The sequence below is a fragment of the Eleutherodactylus coqui genome, unplaced genomic scaffold (genome assembly GCF_035609145.1).
Source record: "Eleutherodactylus coqui strain aEleCoq1 unplaced genomic scaffold, aEleCoq1.hap1 HAP1_SCAFFOLD_313, whole genome shotgun sequence".
NCBI classification, from domain to species: Eukaryota; Metazoa; Chordata; class Amphibia; order Anura; family Eleutherodactylidae; genus Eleutherodactylus; species Eleutherodactylus coqui.
The window spans coordinates 21,669-34,596 of NW_027101699.1; the positions used below are offsets into that span (position 1 = coordinate 21,669).

The 12,928-nt window shown below is 48.4% G+C and overlaps 1 protein-coding gene across 1 annotated transcript; it reads left to right on the forward strand.

Annotated features, from left to right (window-relative positions):
* The first annotated feature begins 1,056 nt into the window (after window positions 1–1,056).
* Window positions 1,057–12,686, forward strand: LOC136590879 (uncharacterized). The gene is made up of 5 exons (XM_066588405.1): window positions 1,057–1,088; window positions 7,070–7,249; window positions 11,529–11,710; window positions 11,795–11,914; window positions 12,211–12,686. Exons 2-5 carry the CDS (start codon window positions 7,077–7,079, stop codon window positions 12,474–12,476), a joined length of 741 nt encoding a protein of 246 aa, XP_066444502.1. The 5' UTR covers window positions 1,057–1,088; window positions 7,070–7,076; the 3' UTR covers window positions 12,477–12,686.
* The last annotated feature ends 242 nt before the right edge of the window (window positions 12,687–12,928 follow it).

Consider the following 12,928-nt stretch of genomic DNA (forward strand, 5'->3'; position numbering starts at 1 on the left):
TCCTCTGTATACTTCTGGAGGGGCAGTATATACATCTATACCTGTAATACAGTCTATACTATATACTGTACATCCTCTGTATACTTCTGGAGGGGCAGTATATACATCTATACCTATAATACAGTCTATACTATATAATGTACATCCTCTGTATACTTCTGGAGGGACAGTATATACATCTATACCTATATACAGTCTATACTACATACTGTACTCCCACCTTATACTTCTGGAGGGGCAGAATACACGTCTATACTTACAATATAGTCTATTCTATATACTGTACATCCTCTGTATACTTCTGGAGGGGCAGTATATACATCTATACCTATAATACAGTCTATACTATATACTGTACATCCGCTGTATACTTCTGGAGGGACAGTATACACATCTATACCTATAATACAGTCTATACTATATACTGTACATCCTCTGTATACTTCTGGAGGGACAGTATATACATCTATACCTATAATACAGTCTATACTATATACTGTACATCCGCTGTATACTTCTGGAGGGACAGTATACACATCTATACCTATAATACAGTCTATACTATATAATGTACATCCGCTGTATACTTCTGGAGGGGCAGTATACACATCTATACCTACAATATAGTCTATTCTATATACTGTACATCCTCTGTATACTTCTGGAGGGACAGAGGCCCCGCTATATATAAAATGCACACTAGCGCATTCTGTATAAGGCGCAGCAGTGCGACCGGCATTATTGGTGCGGCCGGGGTGTGGGGCTGTCAGAGGGGAGGACAACATCTTAGGTTACTTCTCTTCCAATGGCAGGAGACGTCCAGGGAGCAGATTAACGTTTTCTACAACACTTCTGCCCTTTTCAACAATTCCAGCAACCTGATTGGTTGTTTGGTGAATCAGCCAACCGGAAGAACCAATCAGGTTGCTGGAATTGCTGAATAGAGCAGAAGTGTTGTGGAAAAAAGTTAATATGCGCCCCTCCCCCACCCGCCCGAACCAACAAGCGAATGGCTCCTCCCACACAACAGGCCGGTCACATGACCGGTCACATGAATGTGACGTCATCAGAAGTTCCACTGGGCTCAGGTAGTTGTGCTGCCGGCTCCCTTCCGTCTGCCGGGAGTCCCACACAAACTAATGGAGTTTATCCAACAAGCCTCACTGACCCGCGGGGAATGGCTGCAGTTAACTCCTCCATGGCTGCCCTGGTTTTGGCACTAATGACTTTAGTTTTGTTGCATTCCTGGGTTCCCAACTTTCTTTTCTCCTTCAGGCCTGTTTTGAGGACTTGTTTTTGGGTGACAAGATGTATTTTTGATGGCATCATTTTTGGCTACATATAACGCATTCTAGAACGTTTATTATTTTTTGGCAGGAGAATTGGGGTTTTAGTTTTTTTGCACCGGTGTTATTCTCTGGCTAAGCTCATTTCCACCTATATTAACCCCTCCCAGACACAGGGCGTAACTGTACGTCCTGGCAGGGAGGTACTTAGCGCAGCAGGGCGTACAGTTACACCCTGAGGATAGCGCGGGGTCTTCATGTAGAAAAGAAGCGGCAGCATATCAGGACGCAGTGGAACCGATGGTCTTTATTCACCCATCACCAATAACAGCGACGATTCGGCTGAAAAGCCTTCCTCATGCTCACAAAACATACAACATACTAGGTAATGTGTAGCGTGATTATCATTATCATTAGCCAATGGTAGTGTTACGTCACAATAAATCACCTGTAGTTTAACTTGTATCTTGATATCAGTCCGCGCGTCCACCATGCACTACCGAACTCCCTGTCCGCGGCGTCTCAATAGAGCTACCGCGCATGCGCAAAGATGTATTAACTGCGCATGCGTCCAGGGATCTTCACAGCGCATGTGCAGCGCCATTTTCTTGAAGACCATATACGGGCTATAACAATTGGGGACAAACCCTATAGTGGCCCAACAAAGTCACTGTGTGAAAATAAAGATCTGCATTACATATATGTGGTGCCATTCTCTAAAAGCCCATATAGGGGACAGACATGACCTCTGGGTTCATGTTTGAACCAACTTTAATCCATGTGAGCAGTGTACTCCACTGACTAAATTATACTATATATACTACATCATTATAAATTCGAATTTGTAGATTCATTCTCTCTCTCTGTAATGCGGATCTTTATTTTCGCACAGTGACTTTGTTGGGCCACTATACGGTTTGTCCCCAGTTGTTATAGCCCGTATATGGTCTTGAAGAAAATGGCGCTGCACATGCGCTGTGAAGATACTTGGACGCATGCGCAGTTAATACACCTTTGCGCATGCGCGGTAGCTCTATTGAGACGCCGCGGACAGGGAGTTCGGTTGTGCATGGTGGACGCGCGGACTGATATCAAGATACAAGTTAAACTACAGGTGATTTATTGTGACGTAACACTACGATTGGCTAATGATAATGATAATCACGCTACATATTACCTAGTATGTTGTATGTTTTGTGAGCATGAGGAAGGCTTTTCAGCCGAATCGTCGCTGTTATTGGTGATGGGTGAATAAAGACCATCGGTTCCACTGCATCCTGATATGCTGCCGCTTCTTTTCTACATGGTTGAATCTCGTTTTGGAGGCATTGGTTTGGGGCTTCTTACTGGTGAATGCATGAAGGTCTGACCCTAAATAGGGGAGAATATGTTTTGCTGCTGATTCATCTTCTTTATCCTGCTAGTGCGGGATCTTCAATGACAGCCGTCCTCCTGCTGCAACAGCGGGGTGCATCGGGACAGCGGGCTCTGCTTTTAAACCCTTCTCTGCCGCGATCCATGTGGAGCACGGCATGTAAAGGGCTCACAGAGGGAGTGTGCTCCCTCTGTGACGTCATCGCACTCACAATGTAATTGTGGAGAGCCTGATGGGGTGCCATGGCAGCAGGATGCCAGCTATAGGCGTTCTGCATTGCCATTGCGTAAGATCACTATGGTAAAGCATTGCAGGACGTCTGTTATAGTTGTGGTTGTATAAGTCCCCTACAGGGACACAAATAATATTAGAAAAAGATAAAATGTTTTGTTTTTTTACATTATTTTTCATCTTGCTTCCCTAAAACCGCAATAAGGGCTTATTCAGACGTCCATTTGTCGGCCGGGTTTTCACACCCGGCCAAAAAACGGTATTCCTCTCTGCAGGGGGAGGGGACGGGAGCAGTGCACTGAGCTCCCGCCTCCTCTCCGGCCCTCGCCACTGTTTGAATGGGAGGGGTGGTTCAGGAGCGGAACTTAGTTCCGCTCCTCCTATTGCAAATAGTGGAGAGGGGGCGGTAGCTCAGTACACTGCTCCTGTCCCGTCCTGCCTCCTCCCACCGCAGAGAGGGACAGCGAATATCGGCCAGGCGTGAAAACTGGGACGATATATGGATATCTGAATAAGCGCTAAAAGTGATTAAAAAAAGCTATATGTACCCCACAATGGTACCAATAAAAACTACAGCTCGTCTTGCAAAAAATAAGCCCTCATAGAGCTCCGTCCATGTAAAATAAAAAAGTTATTGGACTTTGAATGCAGTGATTTAGAAAGAAGAAAAGATTTCCAAAAAAAAGGTTTTTATTGCAGAAAAGTGAAAAAACCTTAAAAAAAATATATAAGAATTATGGTATCGTAATCGTACCGACCCGCAGAAAAAATGAATTGTGTCATTTAGGCCGCATGATTAACAATAAAAAAAAGACACAAAAAACAATGGCAGAATTGATGTGTTTTCTCTCCCTGCTATCATAAAAAAGATAAATAAAAGTATTACAATACAGTCAACGTACCCAAAATCGGCATCAATAAAAACTATGGTTCACCACGCAAAAAACAATCCCTTATACGTCCACATTGACAAAAAACAAATAAAAAAGTTACGGCTTTTAAAAAATGGAGATGAAAATCCACCAAAAATCGTTGCTTCCTCATGCCTAAAATAGGCCATGTCCTTAAGGGGTTGACCCTTTCCAATCTACTGTCTGACGTCTTCCTACATTCTGTTTGAAGCTTGTACAGCTCCAATGTCAGAAGATGTCCAACAGGGTATTCTTATCGTCTATTGCCAGCCACTCTACTGTCGGAGCCTCTCTAGCGCACACACTGGCTTTAGCCAGCAGATGGCACTGTTGTATAACAGCAAAAAGAGAAAACCTTTTAGGAAACCCTGAATTCAAAACTGGATTGGAAAAGGTTAAGTTTATACAGTATTTTCTTTTTTTATGGTTTCCCTTTTTTTTAATACACTAAAAGCATCAATTTTTTTATTTTTATCACTGCATTCCAGGAGACATTTCTTTTTTTATTTTTCCTTCAATGGATCTCTGAGTGAAGCAACACCTGTATCAAATTAACTCGAGCAAGGACGGGCATATCAGCTAGTTCTTATATAATTGCACACAGTTAAAAAACACATCAAAAACACATGTGGTTTTTAATAGTGTCTTAAAAACATTTGTGGCCTTTGAATACCGCATGCGGTTTTTTTATGTGTTTTTCTTAATTGTGGTTCAAAAGTACATAAAAAAACATGAACACACCTTAACCCCTTAGTGACGGCCCAATAGTGTTTTTACGTCCTGCTGTTGCAGGACATGTATGGAGGGAGATAGCGCTGCTATCTCCCTCCATACAGTGCGGGCGTCAGCTGTTTATTACAGCTGACACCCGCAGGCAATAGCCGAGATTGGCCGTATGGCCGATCGCGGCTATTAACTGTTTAAATGCCGCTGTCTATTCTGACAGCGGCATTTAAATCCCCCAAACGACGTTCGGGGGTCCTGTATCCCCGCGGTGAGTTCGGGAGAGCCGTGCAGGTGTCATGGCAGCCGGGGGCCTTATGAAAGGCCCCAGGGCTGCCTTAGTAGACTGCCTATCAAGCCATTCCTGTGGCGTGGCTTGATAGACTGCCTGTCAAAAAGCAGTATGACATAATGCTATAGCATTACGTCATACTGCAGGCGCGATCAAAGCATCGCTGGTTGTAGTCCTCTAGCACAGTGTTCCCCAACTCCAGTCCTCACGGACCAGCAACAGGTCATGTTTTCAGGATTTCCTCAGTGTTACACAGGTGATGTAATTATTGTCAGTACCTCTGACATTCCCACAAGTGTTCTTACTATAGGATATCCTGAAAACATGACCTGTTGGTGGTCCCTGAGGACTGGAGTTGGGGACCCCTGCTCTAGGAGGACTAAAAGATAGTGTAAAAATAAGAGCAAAAAAGTTTTATCAATTATTAAAAAAAAAAAAAAAGTAATAAAAGTTAAAAAAAAACCCTTTTGCCTCATTTGCAGTAAAAAAATAAAAATAATAAACCAAAAATACGTGTTTGGTATCGCTGCGTCCGTAAAAGTATGATCTACCAAAATAATGCATTATTTACCTCACACGATAAGCATAGTGCGAAAAAAAAAGAACGCCTGAAATGCACTTTTTTGGTTACCCTATCTCCGAGAAAAAATGTAATAAAAAGCGGGCAAAAAGTCAATTGTATGCAACAATGGTGCCAACGGAAACGACAGGACGTACCGCACAAAATGAGCCCTCACACAACTATGTCGACAGAAAAATAAAAAAGTAATTGTGCGCAGAAAATGGACGCAGAAAATAATTGTAAAAAATTAAATATAAAAAAAAATAGAAGTAGTACTACAAAAAAAACCTATAAGTTTGGTATCGTAATTGTACTGAACCATAGAGTAAAGTTATAGGGTCATTTCTGTTGCAACTCGTGCACCGTAGAAACAGGACGCACTGAAAGATGGTGGAATGTCGGGTTTTTTTTATTTGCCTCCACTTAGAATTTTTTAAAAGTTTTTCAGTACATTATTTGGTACAATAAATAGCTTCAGGTGTGAACATCTAGGGGACTGATGTGGGGTATGAACAGCTGGTGGGTCTGGAGTGGGCAGTGGGAGGTCTGGCATGGGAAGCTGGAGAACTGGTATGGGCATCTGGCTTCTGCAGGGTGTGGCTTCTGATGTGAACAGCTGGGGGTGTGGTATGGGCGGCTGGGGGACTGATGTGGAGAGTGAACAGCTGGCAGGTCTGGTATGGGCAGCTGGAGGTCTTGCATGGGTAGCTGGTGGACTGGTGTGGGGTGTGGACAGCTGGAGGTCTAGCATTGGTAGCTGGTGGGATGTGAACATCTGGTGAATTTGGTGTGGCCCGCGCGAAGCCGCCACCATCCTGTGTGCCTGTGCAAAGCCGCCACCGCCAGCGTCGTTCTGTGGGCCCGCACGAAACCGCCACTGTCATTCTGTGTGCCCACGCGAAGTCGCCACCGCCGTCGTTGCACTGTGTGCCCGCTCGAAACCGCCGTCGTCGTTCTGTGTGCCCACGCGAAGCTGCCACCGCTATAGGCGAGCGGGATCTCTTCTCTCTCTGAGCTGCTGGATGTAGAATGCTGCTACGATGTCGACATACACTTTACACATAGGAGAGCGGGATCTCTTTTTGAGGTGGTAGGATGAGTTTTAGCTTCTATACTGTCTTCTAAGATTTGCACATGGAGAAAATAGTAAATGTAGCTCCCTAACTCTCCTTGCCACACAGAGGGATAAGAAGAGCATGGAGGACACTGGAGAATTATTGAGTAATGTAGAAATGATTCCAATAGCTGTAAGTCACTTAGTATTAACTTCAGCCATGTCTCCGTGAGTCTCTTTCTCCTCCTTCCCTCTCCGCCATCTCTTTGTAGACTTCTGTGGGCATCATGAGACAACACTTTCCCTCCTCCACTTCCTTTTCTCCATATTTTTGTCTTGGTTCATGGAGACAGACTTTACTTGACAACAAGCAGTGGACGGTTAATTGAATGGAAAAGAAACCCCTTTAATGGGATTTTCAGCACAAAAATGTTATTTTAGTTAAATAAAGTGATTTGTTTTTGATTATTTTGACTTTATCCCGCACATTAATACAAGTTGTCTAAAAGCAGTGACCAATTCAGGGAAGGCCCATTGCATGTATGCTCCGTTCTGACTTTGGTCACCCCAAATGCAGAATATGCCAGTGTCAGCCAGTCTAATGAACAGCTTTGTCTCCGATTTTCCACCCACAGGTCTGCCATGGAGCCTCAGGCACAAGCTGCTCGCACGTGGACACTGCCCGAGACACGCTTACTCTTGGATCTTATCCGAGATATGGGCTTCACCCAGGCACTGACTAGAAACAGCTACCGGAACTGGCACGTGTTTGAGAGGCTGTGTATGTTGCTGGGCCGCTGTAACACCCATGTCAGGTGAGGGGTCACTGCGGTACTCAGATGGACTAATAGCGCACACGGATAGCACATGTATGATAAAATTCTGTCTGCATGCCGCCACAACTAGAGGGAGCTCATTGACTGTGTGCTAACCTCAGTGGGAGCTGTATGATTCTAATTGAGCACCCCCTAGTGGTGGCTGCAGGCATTATGCTATTGTTGCTGTTTATGGGGAGACCCTCAAAGTGTGGAGTGGGAGGACTGTATAGAGAAGGTATGCATATAATATCATTGGATATCCTTTAGATCAGTGGTCCCCAAACTTTGGCTTGGAGCTCCTTTGTTGTGGGTTATGCCATGGGAATTCTCAGTTATAATCATAAGTACTGGCAGTTAGTGTAGACATATCCTAACCACCGAACAGTGCCAAATCAGATGGCAGAAAACTGGTGTCATACTGCAAGCATTTGTGGATAAATATTTGGGTGTGGCCCTGCTGCATCACATTGGAATGTAAGTGAATGTGGTCATGTTGCAACTCACCAATCGCATGAACTCCATGATTTTTAAATTTCTTGAGATTGGGAGGTTGCGGCAAAGTGCAAGTCACAAAGCGACTGCATTCACTTACATTAGGATGCAATATTAGCAGAGCCAAAAAGCGATTTTGGGCTGCATGATGCGTGTCATGCCTAAACTCGCCGTGTAGCCGTAATCTGAAAATTTCCTCAGTTTTTGAGTTGAATATGGCTTCTGAGCATCACTTCAAGGTGAATGTTGATCACATGGTATAGAAGGTTGAGAAATTCTGCTTTAGATGCTTCCATATTTCATCTGCTACTCATGTGGCTGCGTTTGTCACTTGGAAATAGAATAGTCAAGAATGGAGCCGTTACTGGGAAACACATGGCTAATATTGGGCATATGTGCAGCCAGGGGCATGTTTTTCTGACGGGTTCTGAAATGGGGCAGCTAAGGGTCTGGCATAGGCAGATAGGGAATGGTGGGGGGTGTGGACAGCTGGTGGGAGTGGTGTGGGCCTGGTGTGGACAGCTGGTGGGCCTGGTGTGGACAGTTAGTGGGATTGGTGTGGACAAATGGTGGGTTTGGTGTGGAGAGCTGGAAATCTGGCGTGGGTAGCTGGAGGTCTGGCATGAGTAGCTGTGGGGTCTGGCTTGGGGTGTGAACAGCTGGGGGACTGGCATGGAAAGCTTGAGGTCTGCTATGGGCAGCTAGGGGACTGGTGTGAGGTATGAATAACTGGAGTGTCTAAAGTGGGCAGCTGGGGGTTTGGCCGGGAGTGTGGGCAGCTAGGTTTCTCATAGACTGGTAGAGTTGGAAAGGATCTCCAGGGTCATCGGGTCCAACTTCCTGCTCAGGGGTCTGGCATGGGTAACTGGGGAACTTCTGTGGGTCGTGGACAGCTGGGGGTCTGGCATAGGCAACTGGGGAACTGTTGTCTGGTGTCGACAGATGGGGGTTTGGCGTGGACAGCTGGGGGTCTGGCGTGGGAAGCTGGGGGTCCAGCTTGGGATCTGGTGTGGACAGCTTGGGATCTGGTGTGGACAGCTTGGGATCTGGTGTGGACAGCTTGGGATCTGGTGTGAACAGCTTGGGGTCTGGTGTGGACAGCTTGGGGTCTGGTGTGGACAGCTTGGGGTCTGGTGTGGACAGCTTGGGGTCTGGTGTGGATAGCTTGGGGTCTGGTGTGAACAGCTTGGGGTCTGGTGTGGACAGCTTGGGGTCTGGTGTGGATAGCTTGGGGTCTGGTGTGAACAGCTTGGGGTCTGGTGTGAACAGCTTGGGGTCTGGTGTGAACAGCTTGGGGTCTGGTGGGAACAGCTTGGGGTCTGGTGTGAACAGCTTGGGGTCTGGTGTGAACAGCTTGGGGTCTGGAGTGGACAGCTTGGGGTCTGGAGTGGACAGCTTGGGGTCTGGTGTGGACAGCTCGGGGTCTGGTGTGGACAGCTCGGGGTCTGGTGTGGACAGCTCGGTGTCTGGTGTGGACAGCTCGGGGTCTGGTGTGGACAGCTCGGGGTCTGGTGTGGACAGCTCGGGGTCTGGTGTGGACAGCTCGGGGTCTGGTGTGGACAGCTCGGGGTCTGGTGTGGACAGCTCGGGGTCTGGTGTGGACAGCTCGGGGTCTGGTGTGGACAGCTCGGGGTCTGGTGTGGACAGCTCGGGGTCTGGTGTGGACAGCTCGGGGTCTGGTGTGGACAGCTCGGGGTCTGGTGTGGACAGCTCGGGGTCTGGTGTGGACAGCTCGGGGTCTGGTGTGGACAGCTCGGGGTCTGGTGTGGACAGCTCGGGGTCTGGCGGGGAGGGCTGGAAGTCCGGCATGGGTAGCTGGGGGACTGTTATGGGGTATTCAGCTGGAGGTTTGGTGTGGGCAGCTGGAGGTTTAGTGTTGGCAGCTGGAGTTCTGGCATGGGCAACTTGGGGACTGGTGGGGGGTGTGAAGAGTTGGCGTGGGTTGCTGGGGGTGGCTGTCTTGGGGTGTGGACAGCTAGGGGGGCTTGGCATGGGCAGCTGGTGGGCTAGCATGGGCAGCTAGCGGGCTAGCATGGGCAGCTAGCAGTCTGGCTTCAGGTGTGAACATCTAGGGCAGGGGTCCCCAACTCCAGTCCTCAGGGACCACCAACAGGTCATGTTTTCCGGATATCCTATGATGAGTACACCTGTGGCAATGTCTGAGGCACCAACAATAATTACATCACCTGTGCAATTCTGAGGAAATCCTGAATTGGGGAACACAGATCTAGGGGACTGATGTGCGGTATGAACAGCTGGTGGGTCTGGCATGGGAAGCTGGAGAACTGGTATGGGCATCTGGCAGGGTGTGGCTTCTGATGTGAACAGCTGGGAGTGTGGTATGGGCGGCTAGGGGACTGATGTGGAGAGTGAACAGCTGGCAGGTCTGGTGTGGGCTGCTGGAGGTCTTGCATGGGTAGCTGGTGGACTGGAGTGGGGTGTGGACATCTGGGGGTCTGGCGTGGACAGCTGGAGGCCTGGCATTGGTAGCTGGTGGACTGGTGTGGGGTGTGAACATCTGGTGAATTTGGTGTGGGCAGTTGGGGATCTGGCTCGGGGTGTGGTGTGGACAGCCCAGGGTGTGGTACGGACAGCTGGGGGTCTGGCATGGGCAACTTGGGGACTGCTGTGGGGCATGGTAAGCTGTGGGTCTGGTGTAGACAGCTTGGCATCTGGTGTGGGAGCTGGGGGTCGGACATGGGCAACTGGGGAACTGCTGTGGGGCGTGGACAGCTGGGGGTCTGGCATAGGCAACTGGGGAACTGTTGTCTGGTGTCGACAGCTGGGGGTCTGGCGTGGGCAGCTGGGGGTTTGGCGTGGGCAGCTGGGGGTCAGGCTTGGGGTCTGGTGTGGACAGCTTGGGATCTGGTGTAGACAGCTTGGGATCTGGTTTGAACAGCTTGGGGTCTGGTGTGGGCAGCTTGGGGTCTGGCATTTTTAGATTCCGTGTGGATTTCGGGGCCTGCTGCTCTATTTCCTGAGGATTCCCTGTGGTAACGGTACAAAATATAAATCCCCATCTAGTGTTTCAGTGATCGTGCTTGATTTCAGCTCCACAGTTCAGAGCGCTTCCTCCCTGGCATCTAGAGTTAAAGGGGTTGTCTCGCGAAAGCAAGTGGGGTTATACACTTCTGTATGGCCATATTAATGCACTTTGTAATGTACATCGTGCATTAAATATGAGCCATACAGAAGTTATACACTTACCTGCTCCGTTGCTAGCGTCCCCGTTGCCATGGTTCCGTCTAACTTCGGTGTCTTCTTGCTTTTTTAGACGCGCTTGCGCAGATGCATCTTCTCCCTTCGGCTGGTCTTGGAAGCATTGGCGTTTTGGCTCCGCCCCCTTTTCGCGTCATCGCGTAGCTCCGCCCCCGTCATGTGCCGATTCCAGCCAATCAGGAGGCTGGAACCGGCACACGTCATGGGGCGGAGCTACGCAATGATGTGTACAAGGGGGCGGAGCCAAAACGCCGATGCTTCCAAGACCAGCCGAAGGGAGAAGATGCATCTGCGCAAGCGCGTCTAAAAAAGCAAGAAGACACCGAAGTTAGACGGAACCATGGCAACGGGGACACTAGCAACGGAGCAGGTAAGTGAATAACTTCTGTATGGCTCATATTTAATGCACGATGTACATTACAAAGTGCATTAATATGGCCATACAGAAGTGTATAACCCCACTTGCTGCTGCGAGACAACCCCTTTAAGATTTGCCCAGGTATGCGGTGACTGTGGAGGACAGGACACTCGGTAATGTTGATCCCCTGTGTTCTTGTCTCCTTAGTCCATGGGAGGTGAAGTCACACTGGCAGGCTCTGAAGATGAAATTCTTCCACCTGAAGTCCCTGCGGGACGCGGGGGCACCTCCTGCCGTCGCAGCAGATTTCCCATTCTATGAAGAAATGGACCAGTTTCTGACTCCACACAGCAAAACCGGGAGCTGCAAGTGGGAGGCGGACAGTTCCGGTCAGTGTGTTATGTGCCCAGGCCAGCGGGCAGCATGGCGGGTGCTGGTTGGCGCACTTATCTACCTCTCTTTGTTCTTTCTAGTTTCAGGTCTGGAAGGGCAGAGCTTCCAATCATCCTCTGTCTACGAAGGCCAAGCTGCTTCTTCCGGGAACCAGAACGCTGATCGTCGGCCATACCGTGCCATGGAGGCTTCTCCGGGAGGTTAGTTCTGAGGAGTCTTTATGGTCGCTCCATCCCCATGATTGGTGCCTGTGAGAGGCGTCTCTATCTGTGCCACAGTTATGAGTATACTAGCTAAACGGGCACTCTAATGGGGCTGTGTGGACATGATTTGTGAGGGTGCTGGGGGCAGCGTGAGCCTAGAAGTGGTCAGTCTTGCTCTTGATGACTTGTTCATTGTGTAGAGGAAATTCCAGTTAGGCTGGAGCACGACTTTCACAAGGCGGCATCTTCTTGAGACCAGTGTTAAATGATTGTTTGTGTTTTTTCTTCCTCAGATGTGCCGGGGGATCAGAGTGGTCCAGATATTCAGAGGCTGGTGATTCTGCTCTACCGGACTGCTCGGCAGCTTATGGATATGATGGAGCGCCTGTCTGAAGTGGAGCGGCAGCTCTCCATCCAGCATAGTTACATCTGCTCTGCCGCTTTACAGATGGCCCACCAGCTGTATAATGCTTCTTCAGAGCAGCACTTCTCCTGGAATCCAGCTCACAACCAGGGAGTGCCTTCCTCTCCAACACTGCACTCCCGTGTTTTGCGCTAGAGCCTGGGACAGTCGGTCAGGCCCCACCCATGAGGAGTTATCACACTGGTTGTACTAATGGTTTGGTTACATGTTGGTAATAGACGTCTGGTTGACTCATTACATACGAGTGCAGTTGTAAGCGCTTTCTCCGGGTTTCAGGAGTTTCTGTTTTTGTAAATATATCTGGGGTTTTTTGGTTTAATAAATGTTTTGTGTAATTCTGCAGCACTTGCCGGCAGCCATCTTGTCTGTTTTTAGAATCTAAGTAAATGCTGTGATGAATGTGGATGACAGAAAGTGACAGCACTGTGATTCTCATGAATGGACCTGCGTGCAGCCGCTGTTGTCCCCTCCATGTCTCTATATACAGTAACAGAATCATCAGGAGTCAACTTGAAGGACAAGCGGCTGATCAGGGAACCAATGTACATGGGCAACTGGCCAACCAAATCTAACCAATCATGCCTTAC